Source organism: Lethenteron reissneri, chromosome 56, assembly GCF_015708825.2.
Source record: "Lethenteron reissneri isolate LAM-NWPU_2019-01 chromosome 56, ASM1570882v1, whole genome shotgun sequence".
Taxonomy (NCBI): domain Eukaryota; kingdom Metazoa; phylum Chordata; class Hyperoartia; order Petromyzontiformes; family Petromyzontidae; genus Lethenteron; species Lethenteron reissneri.
The window spans coordinates 2,350,370-2,377,660 of NC_083834.1; the positions used below are offsets into that span (position 1 = coordinate 2,350,370).

Sequence of the window (27,291 nt, forward strand, 5' to 3'; positions counted from 1 at the left end):
CCCACTCACCCACCCACTCACCCACTCACTCACCCACTCACCCACTCACCCACCCACTCACCCACCCACCCACTCACCCACCCACCCACTCACTAACTCACTCACTCACCCACCCACCCACCCACTCACTCACTCACTCACCCACCCACCCACCCACCCACTCACCCACCCACCCACTCACCCACCCACTCACCCACTCACTCACTCACTCACCCACCCACTTACTCACTCACTCACCCACCCACTCACCCCACCCACCCACTCACCCACCCACCCACGCACCCACCCACTCACCCACCAATTCACCCACCCACTCACCCAAATCAATCCCACCCCCCTCCGCAACTGCTCAGCCACCCACTCCCCTCCCCACCACCACCCCCACCACACTCCCTCCACAACTTTACTCGTCTCTCCGACCTCACAGCGACACCCAACTCCCCCCCCCCCCTACCGCTACTCACCCACTCGGGGTGACGACGCTCCCGAGGTCACCAAGAGAGAGGAGGAGGATGATTCCCCGGGGACTTCGTCCGCGCGACGCCATGCTGACGACTCCTCAATTTCCAGCACTCTTCATCTTCACCGTGTTCCTGTCCCTGGGGATCTGCTACGTCTACTACAAGTCTCCGACTCTCCAATGCGGGTGAAGCGAGCGAGCGATCCAGCGAACTCCGCGACATTTCGCCCATCACCAATTCGCCAGTACTGCCCTCGGTCACGCAGAACGCTCCTGTCATTTGTTACGCTCTTATCCAGAACTATTCTGTCCTGTGTTACCCTCTCATCCAGAAATCGTCTGTCCTATGCTGCCCTGTGTTCGACCAGAATACCTGCTCCTTCGCGATTAGCACTGTTGGCTTCGTGAGTTGCGAAATAAAATAATAATAAATGAAAATAAATCAATTAAATCATGACGTTTCGGAGACAACACGAGTCTCCGTCTTCAGGTGATTGATATATTTTCATCTATTGTTATTAATTATTTTTTTATTTTTTTACCTAGTCACGAAAGCTTCAAATCTAGAATTAGTTGCGAAATAAGTTCAACACGCATGCGTACAACTTCGCTCCCTCGCTTATACCAGTGTGTACTCTCTGCCTCTCTCTCTCTCTCCCATACTCACCTCGTCCACCACCTCTGTGGGAGTTAGATGTTGGTGGGATTATTACTCGGCGTGTGATGCAAACGAGTCATGAGCTTACTCCACTCACTCACCCACTCACTGCGTTAGACCAGGCTCTAAAGAAAGCTGTCTCTGGTGTGTGCATCACATACTACCGGAGCAGCATGTTTATTTATTGCATGTTCACCACAAGTACGTGTGTGGTTAATGCAGACAAGATTGCTTGAAGAAGGATTTTGTTTGGTTATTTTAGCATCTTATTTATCTCCTGTATTATTGCCAGAAAGGGTGAAATCTCTTGTTATAATCGTAGTCAAGAGAGATGCGATGAAGAGCGTTCCAGACGGCCGCAAAAGCACTTTCAGACGCGCTTCTGCGGCCGTCTGAGACGCTCTTTATTCCCATATATGCACTTGCAAATCTCAATTGAAAACTAATTTCTTCAGAACTGCTCTGTGTGTTCAGGTTGTTGTCCTTCCACCACGCACCTCCAATTAGCACGGTTGGATACGTACGGTGCGAAAATTTCAACATACGTACATACACACTACTATACACTACATATTACACGACTATACACTACATGCTACACTACTATACACTACATACTAGACTACTATACACTACATACTGCACGACTATACACTACATACTAGACTACTATACACTACATACTGCACGACTATACACTACATGCTACACTACTATACACTACATACTACACTACTATACACTACATACTACACTACTATACACTACATGCTAGACTACTATACACTACATACTACACTACTATACACTACATACTAGACTACTATACACTACATACTGCACGACTATACACTACATGCTACACTACTATACACTACATACTAGACTACTATACACTACATACTGCACTACTATACACTACATACTACACTACTATACACTACATGCTACACTACTATACACTATATGCTCAAGTTCAAGTTAATTTATTAGGTATAGCCCTGTGAGCCATTCGGCTCTTGAATCGGGTGCAACCGCAAAAAACAAAAACATGAACAAAAAACATCTTAAAGTGAAAACATTACTATACACTACTATACACTACATACTACACTACACTATACACTACATACTACACTACTATACACTGCATACTGCACTACTATACACTACATACTGCACGACTATACACTACATGTTACACTACTATACACTATATACTACACTACTATCCACTACATACTACACTACTATACACTACAGACTACACTACTACACTATATACTACACTACTCTATACTACACTACTGTACACTACTCTATACTACACTCCTATACATTACACTATACACTACATATTACACTACTATACACTACACCACTATACTACATTGAAAACGAATTTTTTTAGAACCTCCAATCCACACGGACCTATATGGATTGGAGAACACAATACAAGTGCACAGGTTAGAGACGTTGATCTTCATCGAGCAGTGGATAGATGATGGTGCTCATGGTAAAAGCATGGAGAGATACGGGCTTGGAGTTACACTTAGAGACGGAGACAGATGAACGCCCGTATTGGAGAACAATCCACAGGTTAGATACGTTGATCATCATCCAGCAGTGGATAGTTCATGGTGGTCTCTGAGTCTATCGTACGGCTGATGTCGATAGCGAAATCGTAATCACATGCGCAGTGAACACCTACGGGCTATCTGCCCATGCATCGTGATGATGGTGATGATGTAGATGCTGACGACTGCAATTTCACATTTAGGCGGTGTCAAGCCACAGAGAACAGCGTCAGGAGCCAATAGCAGCGTGGTTGTGTCGCTGTGATGATGCCCCTTCCTCCTCCGCGTGTGTGGATCTGGGGTGCATCGTTCCGCGTCGTACTTACGGCCCTGTTCTGGATGACGCACAGACCTCACATTATCAGTCAGCATTTTTTTACTGTCCATTTTGTGGCATCAGCTATCCGCTGCTGCTGCTGTCATTGGCTGTGTTCAGTGGACGATGCGATTTGGAGGTGGGACCACGCGAGCAACTATCGTGAAAAATCAAACCCCCCCCTCCCCCCGTGGGTTTTTATCTTGTGTGTCAGGGCGTCCACAACAAGGCGGTGCGTGCCCGCGACTTATCACGAACTTCGTTCAGCCTCTATACAAACCTTCATCGGGGAGGGGTGGGTGGGTTAGGGGTGGGTGGGTGAACCCGCGTTGCCGAATCGAACTCGGGTCGCCGCGGGTTTCGGAGCGCCGCGCCAACCAACGCATCCACCGCTCCCATCCAATGCCAACGGGCGCCATTCGCCACCACGCGACGGTGACGTCACCGCGGAGCAGCCTCGCGGCCACGTGGAAGGCGTCGACGGCTCGCTGCCGGCAGGAGGTCACGGGGACAGAGCCAGGGTGCCCTGGGTTGACTCACCGAGATGGCTGGAAGATGCACCACCTGTGCCGCTCTCATCCCAAACACGCAGAACAAAGGTTTCCCTATAGCCTTAACAGACTACTAATAGGGGTTTTCCCCTTTTTTCTGGCAACAAAACTGACACCTTTTGCAAGGAATCATGTTTACATTAACCACAATACTTGCAGTCAAATGCAAACAAAAAACAATACTCTGATAATTGTTTGCATTTGACTGCAAGTATTGTGGTTAATGTAAGCATGATTCCTTGCAAAAGGTGTCAGTTTTGTTGCCTGAAAAAAGGGGAAAACCCCTATTAGTATATTTTGGTACTGACAAAGGAGGTCCCATGATGCCTTAACAGACTGTTGGGGCAAGTGCTGTTCGCGAGCACCTATGAAGGCCGGAACGGCACACGAGGGGGTGGGTGGCCAATACCACGGGCGGCCGTTTTTGTCACCCCAGCGACGATGTTTACACACCACTCCAGGTACTCATTTGAGGCTGAGTCGACGTAGTGGAGGCCCAAGATCGGTTCAGATAATCGTCACTGATGTTGGCCGTGAGCGGGAATCGAACTCGCGTCGCCGGGGTTAATAGCGCAGTCGCACCAACCACTACCCCACTGCTCCCATCCGCACACACACGGACATAAATTACTAATATCCCCCGTGTAGCCTTAATAGACTTTTAGGGCAAGTGCCGTTAGCGACGGGGTACAAAAGGGCGATGAAGTCCGGCGTCGTTGTACAGAGCCACACGCTGGGAGGGAACGTTGATTGCGTGATAGTGTCGTGGTGACGGGGTGACCAGAAGTGGCTGATGGGGTGATTGGGGGTTGCTGATAGGGTGACTGGAGTTCAGCTGACGGGGTGACTGGGGGTGACTACTATACTACAATTACATTGGCCACGACCACCTTCGCGGGCCACAATGGGTTCTAAAATTTGACAGAGGGGCCGGGCCAGGAACAGATGGATGGAGTGTTTGTGTGAACTAATATAAATGACATGTAAAAATCATTACATGAAAGGATTTGGCCTTTAACAGGTAGCAAAGCATTTATTTGCAAGGCAATTTAACAAATTGCACGAACATGAACAATAAAAAAACATGTCGTAACGTGACTGATCAAACATCATGAAAACATCTGAGGCCTGCGCCTAAACCAATTACCTCACATGAACTCTTTATTATCTACATTAACAGGTTAGAGCAGCCACGCAGACTGTGTGTCGGAGATTTGGCTCCAACCTCGCTGCAGCAACACATAACACTTTCAGTTTCAGTGGGAACAATGTTGTTGATCTCCCATTATTGCCAGTGCATCCAAGTCTGGAGTTATTTTGGTTGTGGCAATTCTCAGGATAGATCTGAGGTGCTGATCCGTTAACTTTGATCTATGACGGGCTTTGTTGGCGTTCATGACGCTGAATGTCTGCTCGCACACATAAGTCGAGCCAAACAAAGTCAGTATCTTCTGTGCAGTCCTCCGGAGGTTTGGAAACGTGGCTCTGTTAAGTGAAGCATAAAAGTAATTCAGTTTAACAGAGTTGAACGTCTCCTTTAGGACGGAGTCAGACTGAAGATCTATCAGTTCCAACTGCAGCTCCTGTGGTGCTGTTTCGGGGTCTTGTGAAAGGGGACAGGACACCAGCTGAAGTGACTGTTCAATATTTTCGAAATCAGAGAACATACGCCAGAATTCTCCGTGCAGGTCCTCAAGTGATTTGCTGTATTTTTTTGCGTTTCGCGGTGCCTCTTCCTGCATGGCAAGTGTGGGGAAATGAGCGAAAGATTTGTTCGCAATTTTTCCCGAGAACAAAGTGAGCTTGAATTTGAAGGCTTTCACATGTTTATACATGTCGTGAACAAACTGATCTTTCCCCTGCAGTTTCACATTCAGCTCATTCATGTATAAAAATATGTCCACAGCAAAAGCAAAGTCAATAAAGCCAGTTATTGTCGTTTAGCTCAGGGAATTCGTCAGATTTCCCCATCAACTCCAAAAATGCGATGATGTCCTCTTTCAGCTCCCACACTCGTTGGAACACTTTCTCCAAACTTAACCAGCGGACACGAGAGTGGTACAGCATGTCCTGATGATCCGCATCAGTTTCCTCCAGTAACGTAATAAACTGACAGTGCTGAAGTCAAAGTGCGCCATCTAATGGGGAAATGGGGGCATTACAAGAGGAAGGTAAAATTTAATTTAATAATAATAATATTTGGACAAGTTCGGCGGGCCGTTTTAAAAAGCCCAACGGGCCGTAATTTGCCCATGTCTGCGCCCTAGCCCCTGCCTGGGGCCCCTGTCAAGTGCCTTACCGGGTCAACCAGAGTGCCATGGCCGAGGGTAACCTCATCCCATGGCTGACACTCTCACACTCCCTCCTGTAGGAGTCAGCACTGCACGCCACGCGTGGTGCCACTACGCTATCCCTAGGCCTCGGCAAGGTAAGGTAAAAGTTAAAAGGTAAAAACAACGAGCCTACCTTTACCCTACCTTTTACCTTACCACAATACAATCGCTCTACCCTACCTTTTACCCTTCAGCAGGTAAGGTAAAAGGTAAAAAGCAACGAGCCTACCTTTTACCCTACCCTTTACCCTTACCCCATACACATTACCCGATTACAGGGTAATTACTAGGGAACTACAGTGATACCTCGGTTCACGAACGCTTCTGTTCACGAACAACTCGGTTCACAAACAGAAAAGTTCATAAAAATATGCTCCAGTTCACGAACTCCGCTTCGGTTCACGAACAGGAGCTGCGGCCATTTTAATGCTATTTCCAGGCTGTCACATGGTCGTGACTTCCTGTAGGAAGATCGTGGAGAGAAGAAGAGACACAGAAAGAAGTACTGTGAGTACTGTGAAAACACTTTCAGTGACTTTTTGCTTTTTGGTGTGCTTTTTAGCACATACAGTACTGTACTGTACTACTGTACTGTACAATACTGTACTTACTGTATTGTACAGTTCACCCGTTTGAGTGCTTACTGAAGTCATCTCAAGCAAGGTTAGTGTTCTCTCTTCATACATTACTATACTGTGCAGTACTAATGTGTATTGTAATTTGTTTCATATTTTTGTGCTTCAAAAACCAAAAAAAAAGGTCAGAACGGATTAACCGGATTTACATTGAACCCTATGGGAAAATGTGCCTCGGTTCACGACAAATTCGGTTCGCGACCAGAGTCAATTCACGAATTAACGGTAAATGCTGGGTAGAGCGCTTTATTAATATAGAATACTCCCGATTCCAATTTTACACGCTTGTTGTTGTTGCTGTCGTTGTTGTTGTCGTTGTTGTCGTCGTCGTTGTATCCTCAAATCTTGCAACTCAATTTTTACCCACTTCCTAATGTGGTATCGACTGCAAACTTGGTATACTCATGTCATACTGATGACAATACTATATTCTATCATTAAAAAAAAGAATTCTTAACATTATTTTTTATATGTTATGTTTCAGCTTGGGTCTAATTGTCCACGCTCAACTGACGTTGGCTGTAAATCACCACGGCCCTGACGTTATGGCAAGCTTCGGGGCCACTTCCTGGAGTCGTGGAGTTCTGCCACTACTCGTACATTTAATAAAAGCGTGTTTTAAAAAAAGTTTTTTTAAAATATTACTTATTCAATGGAGGCCACGGACTGCGCCACGGAGCGTTTAGCGGTAAACAAGGTATCATATTTACCGGGTAATACTTCACGCTACCTTTACCCTACTGGGTAATTCTTCCGAGCTACCTTTACCCTACCCTTTACCTTACCCCTTGGCATGTCGACACCTTTACCCTTTTACCCGGTAAAAAGGGTAAATTACCTTACCTTGCCGAGGCCTAGCTATCCCAGCGCTCATTCAGCCCCCTACGCGTTGTCCGCGATGACAATGCATCGCACACCGTGCCTCTCGCGGGCAGGCACCACACAGTGACATCTGAGATGTCACCACACTACGACAATTCCTACAACTACATTTCCTACTACTAGAATTCCTACTCCGACAATTGAACCTCATGGCGGGACCCCGGGGTCCCATAAGCCCCCGGATCTCGCATAAACTGCGTTACGACGCCATTCAATGTCTGTTGAAGGCGAAAGATGCGGCAATCTATTCCTCTCGACGAGCTCTATGCGATGTGCTAATCAAAGTCGCGATTTCTCTGCACATTCGTCCCCGCTGCGCTTGGACGACATGACAACAGAATGATCCGTGCCACGTGGGCCACGGCTTTTATGTGCGCGGTGGGATGGAGTCGCCAAAAATAAATGAATTAATTACGATTTTGACTTCCGTTTATTTGGGACTCCAGGGTCCCGCCATAAGGTTAAATTGCTACTACTACAATTCCTACTACTATAATTCATACTACTACAATTCCTACTACTACAATTCCTACTACTAAAATTAAACCTTATAGCGATACCCCGTGGTCCCATAAGCCCCCTGCTCTCGCGTAAACTGCGTTGCGACAGCATTTCATGTCTATTGAAGGCAAATCATACCACAATCTCTTCCTCTCGACGAGCTCTACACGATTCGCTAATCAAAGTTTCAAAGTTTTGTTTCTTTCACGCATTCGTCTTTGCTGCGCTAGGACGACATGACAACAGAATGATCCGCGCCAGGTGGGCCACGGCTTTTATGTGGGCGGTGGGACGGAGTCGCCAAAAACAAATACAGCAATTAATTAATTAGTTAAGATTTTGACTTCCGTTTATTCGGGACCCCGGGGTCCCGCCATAAGGTTAAATTCCTACTACAACAATTCCTACTACTACAATTCATAATCCTACTACGATTCCTACTAATACAATTCCTACTACTATGATTCATACTACTACGATTCCTACGAATACAATTCTTACTACAACAATTGCTATTACTACAATTCATACTGCTACAATTCCTAATCCTACTACGATTCCCACTAATACAATTCCTAATCCTACTACGATTCCTACTAATACAATTCTGACTACTATAATTCCTACTACTACAATTCATATTGCTACAATTCCTAATCCTACTACGATTCCAACTAATACAATTCCTAATCATACTATGATTATAACTACTCTTACTTTTACAATGCGTTAATCGGACTTCAAATAGAGCTCTATCTCATAGGCCGTGACTCGAGCTATTACACCTCAACTTGTGATAACCACTTCGTCTTAACTTTTATCACTCTTGCGGAACGTCCTGTGACAACTCTAACGTCCGTTGTGGGGGGTGGGGAGGGGAGGGAGGGAGGGGGTTCCGAGGGGTAGTGCGATGTTTATGACGGCTGTAACATCCGCAGATAAGAACCAAAGTCACGGCTCCGGTCAACCACGGGGAACCATCGTCAGCCAAGGTGAAGTGCGCGACAACTCGGCCCGGGCCACAAAGACAAAGATTCCCCGTATAGCCTTAACAGACTGTAGGGGCAAGTGCTGTTAGCGAGCACCTATGAAGGCCGGAATGGTGCACGAGGGGGCAGGTGGCCAGCAGTGGCGATGTTTACACAACGCACCAGGTACTCATTTGAGGCTGAGTCGACCTAGGGGAGGGGGGCCAGGATCGGTTCAGATAATTAACTGAACCGGTCCTGGGCCTCCCCGAGTTTTAATTGTTATATTTGAATTCAGCATATCAAAATCCATACTAAACAGCACATTTCATCTCTGAAGCAGACGACGTCTAAAAAATTGTAGACCAGTGTTATCGTCACTGGTGTTGGCCATGAGCGGGAATCGAATTCGGGTCGCCGGGTTCGTAGCGCAATGCTCTAAATCAGGGGTGGGCAAACTTTTTGACTCGCGGGCCACAATGGGTCCTAAAATTTGACAGAGGGGCCGGGCCAGGAACAGGTGGATGGAGTGTTTGTGTGAACTAATATAAATGACATGTAAAAATCATTACATGAAAGGATTTGGCCTTTAACAGGTAGCAAAGCATTTATTTGCAAGGCAATTTAACAAATTGCACAAACATAAACACTACAAAAACATGTCGTAACGTGACTGATCAAACATCATGAAAACATCTGAGTCCGGCGCCAAACCAATTACCTCACTTGAACTTCTTTATTATCTACATTAACAGGTTAGAGCAGCCACGCAGACTGTGTATCGGAGATTTGGCTCCAACCTCGCTGCAGCAACACATAACACTTTCAGTTTCAGTGGGAACAGTGTTGTTGATCTCCCATTTTTGCCAGTGCATCCAAGTCTGCAGTTATTTTGGTTGTGGCAATTCTCAGGATAGATCTGAGGTGCTGATCCGTTAACTTTGATCGGTGACGGGCTTTGTTGGCGTTCATGTAGCTGAATGTCTGCTGGATGTCTGCTGGACGACATGATACTGACATTTAGATTACTATTACACTGAATTCTATGGCGTACTTAGCTATTTTTGTGCTTAATAATCTTAAAAAAACAATATTTAAATGCAGTTCGTAGGTGTCTGGAACGGATTAATCATATTTACATTCCATCCAATGGGGAAATTAGGTTCGAGTCACGACCAAATCGGGTTGCGACCAAAGTTATGGAACGAATTATGGTCGTGACCAGAGGTTCTACTGTACACCACACTCCCGGTGAAAGTGCGCCATCTAATGGGGAAATGGGGGCATTACAGGAGGAAGGTAAAATTTAATTTAATAATAATATTTTGACAAGTTCGGCGGTTCTGATTTAAAAGCCCCACGGGCCGTATACAGCCCGGGGACCGTACTTTGCCCATATCTGCTCTAAATGCAACACTACAGCTCCGACACATCTACCCACACACTCACACATCCACACACCCGCACACCCACACACCCACCCACATAGCCACCCACACACCCACCCACATAGCCACCCACACACACACCCATCGACACACCCAGCCACCCGCACACACACCTAGCCAACCACACACCCACCGACATAGCCACCCACACACACACCCACCCACACACCACCCACCAAAAATTCCCAGCCATCCACCCACCCACACACTTGTGGGGGCTAACACCCCCCTCCTCCTCTCCCCCCTCCTCCTCCGCCCCTTCTCGCTGGGCTGCCGCCGATCAAGTGATCGGCCTCCGCGCGTTCTCTCTGTCGGACATGGCTAGTGGCTGGCTCCCGACCGCCTGGAGTGACACCACACACTCCCCCACGTACACCACCACTAATGCGGAGGTGGCTGCGTGCTCGCGCGTGCCTGCGTGGGCGCACCCCCCCGCTCACCACGGCTCACGCTAAAAATAGCCGTATAAATATGTATGCGACCCTCCCTACCCCCCGTTGGGTCGGCTAACAGAAATGTAACTGAAATTTTACGATAATATTTGCGCGTTCCACCGCTGAGTGCTATCGTCGCTACATGGACACACTGAGTAAAACGCGCTGTGTAAACACTCACGCAAACGTCAGCGATCGTTTATGATTGAATACACGTGCGTTTTACACGTACGCACGTACTCACACCACACCTACGCTCTCCTCATACACACGGGGCCCATATACGGTGCAAAGCCCTCGGGTGTGGGGGTATGGGGGTATGGGGGGCGCGGGAATCCCGGGGTTTCGGGGTACCCGTACGGCGGGGGTCTCTCTGGCCGGGGCTGCCCTCCATGGTTTTAATCGGCGGACATTGACCACCATCTCTCAGCCCCTCTCCCCGCCCTGGATCAGCACCGTCCAAGGGGAGATCTGACACACCATGGTCCAGGGTCCGCGCCAGTAGGTGGTCAGCTTCCCCACCTGTCCAGCCCCTATCCGCGGGGTGTGCAGCCACACCTTAGAGCCCGCCGAGGTAAAGGGGGGCTCCACACGGGGCCGGGCGCCCTGCTCTTGCCGCTGATGTGCGGCCTCCCCCTGTTGGTAGGCCGCTCGCAGGGTCCCCATCAGGTGCTCCACGGGCTGGCGCCCTTCCTCCGGTTGCGGCGGGGGAACGCCGAACAACAGTTCTGCTGGTAGGCGAGACTCATGACCAAACATCATTAGGAACGATGTTTGTCCCGTAGATGTGTGTATCGTGGTGATGTACAAATACGGCCGGAACTGCTTTCACGCGAAAATCACGGCATACAGTTCCTGACGGGTCATGCAATAATTCAGTTCGGCCCCGCTCAGGCTCTGGCTGCCGTATGCGATGACCCGCTCCGTCCCATCCTGCACCTGTGACAAAACTGCTCTCAGCCCATTACTGCAGGTGTCGGTGTCCAAAATATAATCGGTGGAAAAGTCAGGGAAAGCCAGGGTGAGGGTATGGGTGAGGTGGTCCTTGAGGGTGGTGAAGGCCATCTGGCAGGCCTCCGTCCACTGATAGGGGTTCTTAGGGGAGTGAGTTGGATGAGGGGGCGTGCAATCTCGCTGAATCTCTTCACAAATCGAAGATAATAAGTGGCTAGCCCCAAAAATGACCTGATTTCCGTCAGGTTCCTCGGCCGTTGCCATTCCACTACAGTGCGTACTTTTTCCGGGTCAGTGCGCACCCCTGCCTCGCTGACGCGGTGTCCGACGTACCCAACCTCGCGCTGCGCAATATGACACTTTCGCGGCTTGAGCTTGAGATGGGCTGCTCGTAGTCGCTGGAACACCTCCTGTAACCTGGACCAGTGCTCAGACAAGGACCTACTGAACACTATCACGTCATCCAGGTAAATTAGGCACTGTTCCCATTGCAAGCCCCGCATCACCAACTCCATCAACAGCTGGAAGGTCACAGGCGCGTTAGTGAGTCGGAACAGGAGTACTCGGAACTCGAACAGTCCCATCGGGGTGGTAAATGCGGTCTTTGGCCGATCCTCCTCCGCCATCTCCCCCTGCCAGTACCCGGACGCTAGATCGAGGGTGGACAAATACCGCGCCCCTGCGAGGCTGCCAAAAGTGTCATCGATGCCGGGAATGGGGAAGGTGTCGCCGAGGGTAACTGCGTTCAACTTTCGAAAATCAACACAAAACCGGGTCGACCCATCCTTTTTCGTCACCAGTACAACCGGGGCAGACCAGGGGCTCACTGATGGCTGGATTATGTCATCACGGAGCATATCCACGACTGCCTCTTTAATCTGGGCCTGTTCAGGTGCGCCCACTCGGTATGCGGGGAGTTCAATGAGTCGGGCGGCACCTGTGTCAATTTGGTGCTTAACGAGGTCTGTCCGGCGCACATCCGAATCGTGCTCAATGAACACGTCGGCGTACTCCCACAATAACCCGCGCAGCTGATCGGCCTCCACCTTGGGTAAATCTGCCCAGGGTACATGTAGCGCGTAAAACAGGGGGACGACCTCTGCCCTGGGAGTCAGACCGACTCGCCAGGCCATGTCCTGGTTGTCCTCGGGGCGGCAGCGGTCCTCAGCCCAGAGGGCAAACACCGAGTTGTTAGAGTGGCGTGCGTGCAGGGGTTGTATGGTGGCTACCGTGGTGCGCCATCGCAGCATTGCCGGGGTACTGTGGGGGTTAAATATCCGCATAAACAGTCGGCCCCTGTCTGCATTTACTAGCGTGGCTGACCCCACAACCCCATACCGTGTCGCCAACTCCGGGTGAGGAGTCAGCATTACCTCACCCGATGGTCGGTGTGCGGGGTCGGTGGAGGGTGTTGCCACCGGCACCAGCATCTCTTCGAGAGGCCCGATGGTGACGGCCAACACCAGGGTAGCGGCCACGGGTGTGAAGCGGGAGTGAATTGTTTCTTGTCCCAGGAACGGAATCTGCTCCCTGCTGCCTTCCATGGTGGCGCATCGCTGGCGGGGCTGTATGTTGAGCCCCAACTTTTCCAGGAGGTCGGTACCTGCAATACACTCACGGCACAACACACTCGACACGTAGAATTCTTGGTCACACACCATGTGCCCGAGACGGACCTCCAGGGTGACCCTCCCCAGCAGTCCCATCCCAGCTCCGCTTGCAGTGTGCAGCGCGCGGTCCGGGGCCTGTAGGCCGCCCACGTCAACCCCGACCATGTTGAAGTGTACGGCGCTCATGAGCGAGGCTACTGCCCCCGTGTCTAACAGAATCCGGGTACGTCGCCCGTTTACCTGCCCTTCCACCAGTGACGTATCCCCCATGATATTCGCCACCAGCTCTCGCAGCCAGTCGCCCACAGTCACCGCGTCCTTGGGTGTTGTTGTCGGCATCTGCGTGGAGGTCACTCGCTCACCATTTTTATTATCGTCTATTTGTGTTGGGACCGCGTCGATTGCAACCCTAGTTGGTCCATTCTCTAAGGGGCGTTGGCATTTAACCCTGGCGCGTGTCTAGCACGGGTGATCTGGGGATAGTCTCTCACGAGATGCAACTAACGGTCGCACAGGTAACACACCCGGGGATGGGTGGTGGCTCCGTAGGAGGCCCCCTGCCCAGTCCACCTCCCGCCCCCCCCCCCGAAACGCATCTGCCCAAACTCTGCCTCTAGTTGGAACACCCGCCCGGCTAGTCCCCCTACCGTGGAGCGTAGTCCCCCCACCTCGGACTGGATGGTCTCCACTGTAGACTGCAGCTTGGTCATATGCCCGCGTACTTGGGTCACCTTGTCGTCTACTTGGGTCACCTGCTCGCGGGCTTGGGTTACCTCCCCACGTAAATGGGTCACATGGCCGGCTATTTCCCCTATGCCGGTCTGTAGCCCCGCAACCAATCCTGGGGCTGTCTCGCGGGGTCCCGGAGGTTCTATCGCCCCCCCCCCCCTTAATGAATGGAGCAAGCGAGTCACTGGAGTGAATGAATGGAGCGAGCGAGTGACTGGAGTGAATGTATGGAGCGAGCGAGTGAATTGAGTGAATGAATGGAGCGAGCGAGGGAGTCACTGGAGTGAATCATTGGAGCGAGCGAATGGAGTGAAAGAACAGAGCGAGTGAACGAGCAGCTGTAGTGAATGACTGCAGCAAGTGGCTGGAGTGAATGAATGGAGCGAGCGACTGGAGTGAGTAAATGAATGAATGGAGCCAGTGGTGGACCATCAATCGGTGAATCGACGAGAGTTGGGACGGTGGCTTCGCTCCCGAATTCTGGGCAGTGCCGGTCCAAGAGGATCATGGATGGCGCCGTTCTCCTCCCCGTTGGTTTAGAAAGAAAAACTGTTTACTGGTAGGAACCTCCTAGTTACACCAGCCCACAGGGGATTATTGTGTCCGTCGTGCAGGGAGGGGCTGGGTGGGGAGGGTGGGGCTGGGTGGGGAGGGGAGGGTGGGAGGGTGGGGAGGGGCTGGGTGGGGAGGGTGGGGAGGGGCTGGGTGAGGAGGGTGGGGCTGGGTGGGGGGTGGGAGGGGTGGGGCTGGGTGGGAGGGGCTGGTCACCCCGTGGTGACCTTATAAAACTCAACGTTTAACCTACTCACGTCGGCTTGTGCCCGCCCTCACAGTCGGGCATATTTGCGGAATACACCACGCCGCCGTTGACTCTGGCCATTGACCGAGCAATCCAACGTTCTTACCAGCTCCCTCCGCAGGAATGTGTTTATTCATGCACCAGAGTGTAAGGGCCTCGCTACCGAGGGGCTCCATTGCTCCTTTTGTTTCAGAAGCGACCTTGGCTATCAACGAATGACATCTCCAACGAAACTGAGCTTGTTAACATCGTCGTCATCGCCGTGTCGAAATTCATAGCGGCTGCCAAATATTTGCTAAACACGTGACGTTGATTCTAAATGTTGGAGGGGAAAAACCCGGGAGGAACCAGGAGAAAAATCCACGCGACCACGGGGACAGAGAGAGAGAGAGACACGCAAACTCCAAATATACAGCAGCAGGCGTCAGGGTCGTGATCGATCCCATGACCTCCTGTACACCAGGCGATGTAGTTAACATCTCCTAGCCACCGTGATGATGATGATGAGAGAGAGACACGCAGACTACAAATATACAGCAGAAGGCGTCAGGGTCGTGATCGATCCCAAGACCTCCTGTATACCAGGCGAGGTAGTTAACATCTCATAGCCACCGTGATGATGATGATGAGAGAGAGACACGCAGACTAGAAATATACAGCAGCAGGCGTCAGGGTCGGGATCGAATCCACGACCTCCTGTATACCAGGCGAGGTAGTTAACATCTCCTAGCCACCGTGATGATGATGATGAGCGAGAGAGACACGCAAACTCCAAATATACAGCAGCAGGCGTCAGGGTCGGGATCGTAACCCACGACCTCCTGTATACCAGGCGAGGTAGTTAACATCTCCTAGCCACCGTGATGATTATGATGAGCGAGAGACACGCAGACTCCAAATATACAGCAGCAGGCGTCTGGGGTTGGGATCGAACCCCTTCGTGTGCCACAGTTTGCCGGCCTTCATCGGGTGCTGCTGCTTTGGGGGGACGAACGCCGCTCAGGGGGACTAACGAAGCTCTGGTTTGCTTTGTCATTGCAGAGCGATGTCCAACATGCCACGTGACGTCTTCCAGCACCACCAGGTACGTCCACTCCCAAACCCCCAGCCACTTCCCACAAGTTTTGCGATTCATCAATCACGTGGCCACGTACATGAGTCAGTGAGCGAGTTAGAGAGTGCGTGAGTTCGTGAGTGAGTGAGCGTGTTAGTGTGCGAGCGAGTGATTGAGTGTGCGAGTGAGTGAGCGTGTGAGTGCCTGAACGAGTGAGTGAGCATGTGAGGGTTCGAGCAAGTAAGTGAGTGTGCGAGCGAGTGAGTGAGCGTGTCAGTGTGCGAGCGAGTGAGTGAGCGTGTGAGTGTCCGAGCGAGTGAGTGGGCACGTGAGTGAGTATGTGAGTGTGCGAGCGAGTGAGTGAGCGAGTGAGTGTGCTTTACCGAAAGAACCAAAGAATATGAATCCCTGAAGTCACGAAAGCTTTAAGTGAAAATTTAATTAAAGGATATGCAGTTTTAAGGAAATGGATTGACACCCGGCTGTTTGATGATGAGGGTGAAGGAAGCTTGGGCAGGAGGCCTCAATCCAACAATCGATTGACCCTGGCTGGTTGATGATGAGGGAGGTGAAGGAGGCTCGGGCAGGAGGTCTCAATCTAGCAGTGGATTGACTCTGGCTGGTTGATGATGACGACGGCGACGACTGTGTAATCCCACGACCGCCGCACTCAGCAGCTGACCCCAGTGCCCCGTGTGTTTCTCGCCTCGCAGCAGGAGAGGAGGCGAGGCGAAGCGACGGCGGTCGATGGTGAGCAGCCGAGCGCTGGGTGAGTCCACAGAGCAAAAGACAAAGATCCACCCGTGTAGCCTGCAACGGACTCTTGGGGCAAGTGGTGTTAGCGAGAACCTATGAAGGGCGGAACGGTACACGAGGGGGTGAGGTGGGCCAGCACCACGCCCGGCCGCCTTTGTCTCCCCAGTGGCGATGTTTTTACACACCGCACCAGGTACTCATTTCCGGTTAAGTCGACCCAGGGGAGGCCCAGTACCGGTTCAGATAATCGTCACCAGGGTTGGCCGTGAGCGGGAATCGAACTTGGGTTTCCAGGTTCGTAGCGCAGCGTGCTAACCACTACACTACCGCTCCCCACACACAGACACACACACACGCACACATGCACAACAACAACCGCCATTCACCACAAAGTGACGGTGACGTCACCACGACGCTTGTGCCAGGCCATGTGCACCTTGAGGCCACGTGAAGTGTCGAACGCCCGCTGGCAGGAGGTCATGGGGCAGACCCAGGTGCCACAGGTCGACTGACTGAGATGACCGAGATGGCTGGCTGATGCACCACCTGTGCCCCCTACTGTGCCAACTTGCTGTGCTTTAGCCACCCGGCGTTCTGCTCGTTGTTGTGAGCGTCGCTCCTCCGCCCTCTTGTTGTTGGAGGGCGACTGCCTCCAACTGCCCAATAGCGTCCTTCACGAGCCTCCTCCACGGAGGCTGATCTTGACACCGCTGGTACCAGTCATCGCCAAGTCCACTCAGCTCCACGTCCTCCTGTACCACATAACTCCATCTCTTCTCTAGCCCGTTCCGCGCCCGTTTAGCCCCTTTTATCCAGCCGAACAAAAGCTGTTTAGGCATGCGGTGGCTGGGTATGTGGGCTATGTGACCCAGCCAACGCAGCCTTGCCTGCCGGAGGAGCTCACCGATGGGACTTTGCCTAGATTTTTCAAGGATTTGTAAGCTCCTCACACAATCCAGCCTGGATAAACCCAGAATGGATCGTAGGCAGGCCAGCCTAAATGTTTCTAACTGGCGAAGATGCTCCATTAGGGGGATCCACGTTTCGCAAGCATAGACCGGGGGGGGGGGGGGGGGATGACCGTGGCCGAGAAGACCTGAAGCTTCTTGCGGAGCGACAGACCAGGTAGTTTCCACACAGCGTTACGCAACCAATGAAAATATATTGCCGCTCGACTGATTCGGAGTGAGACCTCTGATGTTAAACCGGAGCCGGTCATGAGCACACAGCCCAGGTAGGTGAAACTGTCCACTTTTTTCACAACTGCTCCATCACCGTTTGGGAGTTGTAGGCGTCGAGTATCCAATGGTACAAAATACCCAGGCAGGTGCTTAGTTTTGGTGCAGCTCATGGTAAGGCCCCACCTCTTAGTGGCAATCTCCAGTTTCAGCAGCAGCGTCTCCAACTCCTCCTCTGAATGAGCAGCTATTACCAAATCATCGGCATACATAACGTATCTTCTTGGTTCTTTCGGTAAAGTCACGTAGAAGGGAAGTAATAAAATAATAAAAATAAAACATAATAAAACAATTCTCACGACGTTTCGGCCACAACGCAAGCAGCCGTCCTCAGGTGAAAACCAGGTCCGTCGAGGCGACAGAGTCTGAATGAAACAGCACACGGGCTTGGAGCATATATATAAGCTGGGCGCATTGACAAAGGAATTTGCATATCAACAGGAATTTAGCATATTTATGGGAAATGCAGGAATGTAATTAGTACTGCATATGCATGTGCATTATGCAGGATTAACAGCATCAAAGGGAGCTGTAGTTACTGCTGCTGCAGTAGTTGCTGCTGCTGCTGCAGTTTCTGCTGCTGCTGCAGTTGCTGCTGCTGCTGCAGTTGCTGCTGCTGCTGCACTTGCTGCTGCTGCACTTGCTGCTGCTGCTGCACTTGCTGCTGCTGCTGCAGTTGCTGCCTTATCCATTTTAATATAACACTATGTATTATTCTACCCACCCTAATGTGTATCATACTGCTATATGTTTACTGTACAATTACGACACCATACATTACTCTGCACACTGCACCATGCCAGTGAGTGGAACGCGGTCTGAAAGTCACCGTTAACGTGAACACAATCAGTTAAGATCCGAAATGGTTTATTACGTCCTTCCAATGATTGCTAAGCCAGAATCCATCTTCTCGGTTGAAATTGTCTCTGTGTTTGTATATGTGGATCGCCTCATGAACGAAAAAAATACATAACGTAGTTGACCAATAGGGAACCATCCCTTGACCGCACCCGGGCATCGATCAGCCTCCCATTATATCTGTACCAAATGGAAAATCCCCCGGTACAGCTATTGAAGGCTTCACGAACTACGTGGTCAAAATAGATGTTAAATAATGTGGGAGCCAGAGGACATCCCTGTCGCACCCCAAGGTGTACAGGGAATGGCTCTGACTCCCGGCCACGTAGTTTTACCCGGGCCCGCTCACCATCATGAAGGTCCTTAATGATCGTGAGCAGAGAGTCAGGGACTCCGGAAGCACAAAGAACAACCCAGAGCCCAGGCCTACTGATGGTATCATAGGCCTTGTCCAGGTCAATAAAGCAAAGCTGTAGGTCTTGTTGGAATTCCCGACACCTCTGCTGTGGCAGACGGACAGAAAATATGGCATCTGTGCAGGACCGGCTTTTCCTGAAACCGCATTGGGGCTCCGCAAGCCTCTCCTCAGCGTGCCTAGCAAGGCGATGTTGAATAATCCTTGCCAGGACCTTTTCCGGTACACTGAAGAGTGAGATGCCTCTGTAGCTGTTACAGTCTGTGCGGTCCCCCTTCTTAAAGAGGGGGACCACCAGGGCATCCTTCCAGTCCTGCAGAACCCGTCCAGTGGTTCAGACTGTTGTTATGACGTCATGTAGGGCAGTCTGTGCACAAACGCCACCCTCCTCTCAGCATTTCGCTTGGGAGATCATCTCTGCCCGGTGCCTTTTCTGGTTTTAGACTCTGGATCGCATTCAGTACTTCCTCAACACATGCACACACACACCACACATACACGCGCGCGCCAGCGACGTTTTACGGGAGTACTTTTAAAATTCCGAATTTAATTACTGGTGTCTCCCACACGCCCATCATAAACCCCCTGTTTGTGTGTGAGAGAGAGAGAAGGAGAGACACCCAGACCCTGGGTTCAACTCCCATGATATCAGCTGTGCTGGTTCAGAGTCTCCGACATGGCCATTATGAATCGTGTATGAGAGAGAGACACCCAGACCCAGAGCTCAAACCCTCAAGATCTCAGCTATGCTAGCTTCATGTCTCCGACATGGCCATTTATGAATTTCCCTGAGCGGGAGAGACACACCTAGACCTTGGGACAAGACCCAGGACCCAATTCGCCAACCCAACTGAAGGAGCATTCCAAGCTGGTTAAATCTTCACCACCACCTCCGCCGCAGCCTCCAACTCAGTCCACCCAGCAGTGTTCACGAATTCCATCACCACCAGTTCATTTGCAATCGACAGGTCGCGTCGCCGCGGTGGGGTTAAACACGTGGGTAACTCTCACCATTTCCTCAATCCACGGTGGCTAGGAGATGTTAACTCCCTTGCCTGGTATGCAGGAGGTCGTGGATTCGATCCCGACCCTGGCGTCTGCTATATTTGGAGTTTGAGTGTCTCTCATCATGGGTGGGTGGTGGGAGAGTTGGTGGGTGGGTCGGTGGTGGGTCGGTTGGTAAGTGGGTGGGTTGTTTGGTCGGTTTATGGGTGGGTGGGTGGTGGTGGGTGGTGGTGGGTGGTGGTGGGTGGTAGATGGGTGGGTTGGTGGGTGGGTGGTAGTTGGGTGGTGGGTGGTAGATGATTGGTGGGTGGTGGGTGGGTGGGTAAGTTGTTGGGTGGGTGGTAGGTGGTGGGTGGTAGGTGGGTGGTGGGTGGGTGGTGGGTGATGGGTGGGTGGATTGGTGGGTGGGTGGTGAGTGGGTTGGTAGGTGGGTCGATTGGTAGGTGGGTGGTGGATGGGTTGTGGGTGATGGTTGCGTCAGTGGCTTTACGTTAGTTTTAAACCCCCCTCCACACCCCACCTGTAGCTTTTACCATTTTCATTGTCCCACGTAAATGCCCCACTGAGCTGATATGTCGCACTTTTATAGATACACTTTGGAGAGCTGTGTAGCTTTTCTCTTAGCCGCGACCTGGCTTTCACAAATGATGACTCAACAACGCGGCTTATCAACATCATCATGATGTGCACATTTATAGCAGCCAAATACTCTAAACGCGTGATGTTCATTCTGAATGCGGAAGTGGAAAAAATAAAACGAAGGACCTGGAGAACAAATCCCACGCGATCACGGGTACAGAGAGAGAGAGACACGCCAACTCCAAATATACAGCAAGCATGCATCAGGGTTGGGATCGAGCCCACGACATCCTGTGCACCAGGCGAGGTAGTTAACATCTCCTAGCCACCGTGATGATGATGAGAGAGAGAGACACGCAAACTCCAAATATACAGCAGCAGGCATCAGGGTTGGGATCGAGCCCACGACCTCCTGTGCACCAGGCGAGGTAGTTAACATCTTCTAGCCACCGTGATGATGATTAGAGATTCCCCCCCTCTCCCTCGAGGCAAGGTTCGGGGGGTGCCGCGGTGACTATGAGATGTTAACTACCTCGCTTGGTATACGGAGGTCGTGGGCTCGATCCCGACCCTGACGCTTACTGCTGTATATTTGGAGTTTGCGTGTCTCTCTTTCTCTCTCCCCGTGGTCGCGTGGATTTTTCTATGGGTTTTCCCTCCACATTTAGAAACGTGCGTTTAGATTATCAATGCCTGCGTAATGATAAGCCCACTTCGGTTATCTGTCTTTGTGGGAGTCTATGGGCCTCTGTGAGAATTTATAGATCTCTGAGTCTATGGATCTCTATGTGAGTCTATGGGTTTCTTTGTGAGTCTATGGGTCTCTGTGAGTCTATGGGTCTCAGTGTGGATGTATGGGTATCAATGTGAGTCTTTGGGTCTCTATGTGAGTCTACGGGTCTCTATTAGTCTATGGTTCTCAGTTTTAATCTATGGATTTCTATGTGAGCGAGTGTGAATCTGTAGATCTCAAAGTCTATGGGTCTCTATGCAAGCCTAAGGGTATCTCTGCGAGCGAGTCTACAGGTCTCTATGCTAGTGAGTCTCCGGGTCTCTGTGTGAGTGAGTCTACGGGTCTCTGTGCGAGTGAGTCTACGGATCTCTGTGCGAGTGAGTCTACGGGTCTCTGTGCGAGTGAGTCTATGGGTCTCTGTGCGAGTGAGTCTACGGGTCTCTATGCTAGTGAGTCTCCGGGTCTCTGTGTGAGTGAGCCTACGGGTCTCTGTGCGAGCAAGTCTACGGGTCTCTGTGTGAGTGAGTCTACGGGTCTCTATGTGAGAGAATTTATGGGTCTCTGTGTGAGTGAGTCTACGGGTCTCTTTGCGAGCGAGCTTATGGGACTCTGTGCGAGCAAGTCTATGGGTCTCTGTGCGAGCGAGTCTGTGGGTCTCTGTACGAGTCAGTCTACCGGTCTTTGTGCGAGCAACTCTATGGGTCTCTGTGTGAGTTAATCTACGGGTCTCTGCGCGAGCGAGTCTATAGGTGTCTGTGCGAGCGAATCTACGGGTCTCTATGTGAGCGAGGAGCGAGTCTACGGGTACTCTATGCGAGCGAGTCTTCGGGTCTCTGTGCGAGCGAGTCTACGGGTCTCTGTGTGACTCTACGAATCGTTTCCTCTGCACACGCCTGACGCTGATGGCGAGAAACAGGCGTGACCTCACACGGAGAGGTGATTGATCATGACGAGGCAGAGGATCGCGTGACGAGCAGGAGCGGGAGTCGTGAATCCTCCCCTCCTCCCCTTCCTCCTCCTCCTCTGTATGTTCCATTTACGCATCAACACAAACATCATCGTCACCAACACCACCACCAATCATCAAAAGCATCACATACCTGTTAAGTCATATGGTTTAACCTGTATTCTTGTCCACGGAAATTGTGTTATCACGTCCATACGGCATACAACCGTTTCAATACGGGAAAAATTTGTTTGTAATAATGTATCTATTCGTTTCTGTTTCTCCCTCGTGATGGGATATTGTAGGATGAACGGTGAGGTTTATAAGGGGGCACGGGGTGGCCAATACGATCTGAATTGGTCTGCAATAAGGTAATGACACTGATAAGGGGTTTCCATTGCTGTGGTGTTGGAAACCGGTTCGATTGGGAGCGGTAGTGTAGCGGTTAGAGCACTGCGCTGCGAACTCCGGCCACCCGAGTTCGATTCCCAAAAACCGGTGATGATTATGTGAACTGGCACTGGGCCTCCCCTAGGTCGACTCGGTCTCAAATTACTACCTGGTGCTGTGTGTAAACATCGTCACTAGGGGAGACAAAAGCGGTCGGGCGTGGTTGCTGGTCACCCACCCCCTCGTGTTCTGTGCCGGCCTTCCTAGGTGCTCGCTAACAGCACTTGCCCCAACAATCTGTTGCCGGCTATACGGGGGGTTTTGTGTTTTGTTTTTATGTTGTCGTAAACCGGTTCAGTGGTTGTGGACATTTAGACGTGTATGGCGCCAAGCCCCAACTTCACGAGCTGGAAACAAAAGCGGTGTGTCTGTGTGTGTGTCTGTTTGTGTGTGTCTGTGTGCGTGTGTGTCTGCGTGTGTGTCTGGCTAAAACAACCCCCTACCTCCTCGTGGTGCCGGACGGCAACGCTGTGGTGGGCAGTGACGTGGTGGGAGGGCCAATTTAGATTGACCATTCCCCTCATGGCGTTTGTACCCTACCACAGCAGCCAAATGGGGGCTCTGGACCAGTGCGAGGGGCTGGTAACCCCTCCACCTTCAATTAACTACCACTAAAGTATGATGCAAAACATTTATTAAGCTTGTGCCGGAGGCCCCTGTGGGACAGGCGTCTATGACGTCTCCTGGCCAAACCCCATTTGGCGGAGTCCAGGAGACTGAATCCTTACCCTCGGGGCTCCTCCAGAAACAACAAAAAGCCACTACGGATGGCCACGTGGAATGTTCGAATGCTCGAACATACTCTGATAAATATGCATTGTACTTGAAACTGATTGGTCCACACCAGAGACATCTTTCTTTTGAGCCTCGTCTCAAACGGTGTCTTTGAGCTGTACGCCTTTTGGCTTCCTCTGGTCTAACACTGCTTGAGACGAGCCTCAAAAGAAAGCTGTCACTGGTGTGGACCAATCAGTTTCAAAGACAATGCCCAATGCTATTATCAATACTATTATCAGAGTATGTTTTTTGTTTGCATTCTGACCATACGTATTGTGGTTAATGCGGACATGATTCCTTGTAAAGAGGTTTCAGTTTGGTGTTTTAACAACTTAACACCTGTTATGTTGCCAGAAAAATGGGAAAAACCTGTTCTTATATTTTGGTACTGGTGTAATAAAGGTCGTGGAAGCGACTTCTGGAATCCGGTCTTTATTTGTCTTTCGTTCACAACACTCCCTATCTTACTCCTTCATGCTGCTGACAGACAGCGTGAGAGGGAGAGAGACACGCGCGGCCACGTGGCAGCCTGGACCACGTGGCAGCCTGGACTCCGCTCCAGCGTGGCCTCACCCTCCGTTCGTTCCAGATCTGACCACGTGTTGTTCGTCTCTACCCCTATTTAATACCCGGGTCACGTGGTACCTTTCCACCAATCCTGGTTAACCTCTATGGAATCTTCTAGACTCCATCGTATGTTCCCGGGACCACGCCCCTGACTCGTCCCCTCATTGGCTGTGGCTAAAGCCAGCAGAACCAATCCTCTACTTACAGATGTCACCTTCCCATTACGTCAGGGCCACGCCCCTAGACTTCCCCCCATTGGCTATGGGCCAGGACCGGCAGAGCCAATCATCGTAACGAGTTGTGATCTGTCAGCAACCCGGAAATATCCTCACATTACACTGGCAAAGGAGGTCCCATGATATTTAACATATATTTCGACCACGTAGTTCGTCAAGATTTCAATAGCTGTACCGAAGGAATTTCCATCAGGTAAAGATACAATGGGAGGCTGATCGATGCCCGGGTGCGGTCAAGGGATGGCTCTCGATTGCTCAATCATGTTAAGTATGCCGATGATCTGGTAATTGCTGCTCACTAAGACGAAGCACCTGCCTGGACATTTTGTACCATCAGACACTCCACCCCCACAACTCCCAATTGGTGATAGGGCAGTTGGGGAGAGAGTGGAGAGATTCCCATACCTGAGCAGTGTGCTCATGACCGGCTCCGGTTTAAGAGCAGAGGTCTCACTCCGAATCAATCGAGCAACATTATCCTTTCATCGGTTGTGTAACGCTGTGTGGAAGCTACCTGGTCTGTCGCTCCGCACGAAGCTTCAGGTCTTCTCGGCCACGGTCATTCCCTCCCAGCTCTACGCTTACGAAAAACATGGACCCCCCTAACGGAACATCTTCACCAGTTAGAAACATTTAGGCTGGCCTACCTATGATCCATCCTCGGTTTAACCAGGTTGGATTGTGTGAGGAGCTCACCTATCCTTGAAAGATCTGGGCAAAGTCCCATCAGTGAGCTTCTGAGTTGGCTAAGTCATGTAGCCCGCATGCCCAGCCACCTTATGCCTAAACACCTTTTGTTCAGCCGGATCGAGGGGGCTAAACGGGCGCGGCACGATCTAGAGAAGAGATGGAGTGATGTGTTATAGGAGGATGTGGAGCTGAGTGGACTTGGCGATGACTGGTACCAGCGGTGTCAAGATCGGCCTCTGTGGAGGAGTCTCGTGAAGGACACTACTGAGCAGTTAGAGGCAGTCGCCCTCCAACAACAACGGAGGGGGGAGGAGCGATGCTCACAACAACGAGCGGAGTGCGGGTGGCTAAAGCACAGCAAGTTGGCACATACTCTTTGGTTCTTGCGGTAAAGTCACGTAGGTATAAATAAATAAATCACGATGTTTCGGGCGCAACACAAGCGTCCGTCATCAGGTGAGACAACCACAGCAAGAAACAATTGCTGAAGTGGGCAAAAGGGCTGCTGCAACAAGAGGCCAATTAGGCAAGAGAAGGGGGGAGGAGCCAGGGAGGAGAGACAGGGAGGGTGAGGATGTGGGGTAGGGGGAGTGGAGGCTACAAGTTAGATACAAGCACGGCAATTAAATGCCGGGGTGGGGAGGGGAAGTGGACGGGACTAGGAGTGGGAGGGTTAGGAGCCAGGGAGGAGAGACAGGGAGGGTGGGAGTGTGGGGTAGGGGGAGTGGAGGACACAAGCACGGCAAACAATGCCGGGATGGGGTGCGGCGGGGAAGTGGGCGCGGGCTGAGAGTGGGAGGGTTAGGAAACTGGAGATGTGGATATGAAGGCAGGCCAAAAGCAGTTATGGTTTTACCTGGTTAATAACATCGTTCCAATGATTGCTCAATCTGTATCCATCTTCCCGGTTGAAGTTATGTCTGTTTATATATCTGGATGGCTTCATGAACAAATCTTTGATAGTAGCCCGAAGGTTTGCAGAGCACCTTGATCTCGGAAAATAACAATATCATGAGAGCCCACAGCAGTTATAGCAATGGTCAGCCACGGCGGAGGTATGAGTTCTGCCGTGTTTCAGATCTGCCTTGTGCTCGGGAACACGGTCCGAGACATGACGTTTCGTTTCCCCAATGTAACAATCACCACAGGTGCAAGTTGGCGCAGTAGGGGGCACAAGTAGTGCATCAACCAGTCATCCCAGTCACTCGACCCGTGGCACCTGGGTCTGCCGCGTGACTGCCTGACAGCGGGCGTTCGACACTTCATGTGGCCTCAGCGTGCACATAGCCTGGCACAAGCGTTGTGGTGACATCACCGCCACTTAGTGGCGAATGGCAGTTGTTGCTGTTGCGTGTGTGTGTGGTTGCGCCCATCTGTGTGAGCCTATGGGTCTCTATGTGGGTTTCTGTGTGGGTCACTGTGGGCTTTGTGTGGGTCTATGAGTCTCTATGTGGGTCTCTCGATGGGGGATCTTTGTCTTTCATTTATTGGCGATCGTCGGCAGGCGGGTGGAGTGAGCCCAGTGATTGATGCCAGATCTGTAACCAATCTCTGGTTGTGGCTTTGCTCTCCAACACACCGGTGTGAGATACTACTGTAGTGTGTGTAAGTACTGAGGCGCACACACTATATTTGTCGAGGCAACGCGTTAAATAAACAATTCACTGATCACTGGGCTCTATTATTAAGTGTGGCTATATTGTCCTAGACTGTTCACTATGTGTGTGTGAGTTAGCTATCACTGGGTCGGTAGCACACTTACTCCAGACCCACGTTTCCCCGACTAAACCTACATGACGATGAGGAGCGGTAGCGAAGAGCAGAGTCCTCTTCAGTGGATCCCCAAACGAGCCCCCAGTCCCCTCGGCGCTCCCCCGTTTTATCCCCTGGCCGCCGCCTCTCGCCGCCCTCGGCCACGCCCTCTCCTGTATCCCGACTGGAGCTCCCCGCTCCCGGTCACGTGACCGCCAGTCCTCCAATGGTGGCTCCCGGCGCTCAGCAGTGGCTGGCGCAACAGCGTAGAGACCACTTTGTGTGTCTCTGCAATAGTAAGGAATTGCCATGTTTTGTTAACGTAACAAACCCTTACTAATTGTGTTGGGTGGTGGCGGGTTAAACGACACTTTTAAAAA

The 27,291-nt window shown here is 51.1% G+C and overlaps 1 protein-coding gene across 4 annotated transcripts in view; it reads left to right on the forward strand.

Moving 5' to 3' along the window:
• The first annotated feature begins 483 nt into the window (after positions 1 to 483).
• LOC133356966 (alpha-N-acetylneuraminide alpha-2,8-sialyltransferase-like) overlaps positions 484 to 27,291 on the forward strand; it is a 40,435-nt gene continuing 13,627 nt past the window's right edge. The window contains exons 1-4 of one of the 4 annotated variants that reach the window (XM_061574691.1): positions 484 to 646; positions 13,232 to 13,312; positions 15,897 to 15,939; positions 16,623 to 16,678. In XM_061574691.1, coding sequence (XP_061430675.1) covers positions 513 to 646; positions 13,232 to 13,312; positions 15,897 to 15,939; positions 16,623 to 16,678 — 314 coding nt within the window. In that variant the 5' untranslated portion in view covers positions 484 to 512. The remainder of the gene's footprint in view (positions 647 to 13,231; positions 13,313 to 15,896; positions 15,940 to 16,622; positions 16,679 to 27,291) is intronic. The other 3 variants (XM_061574692.1, XM_061574693.1, XM_061574694.1) reach the window with 3 other exon arrangements.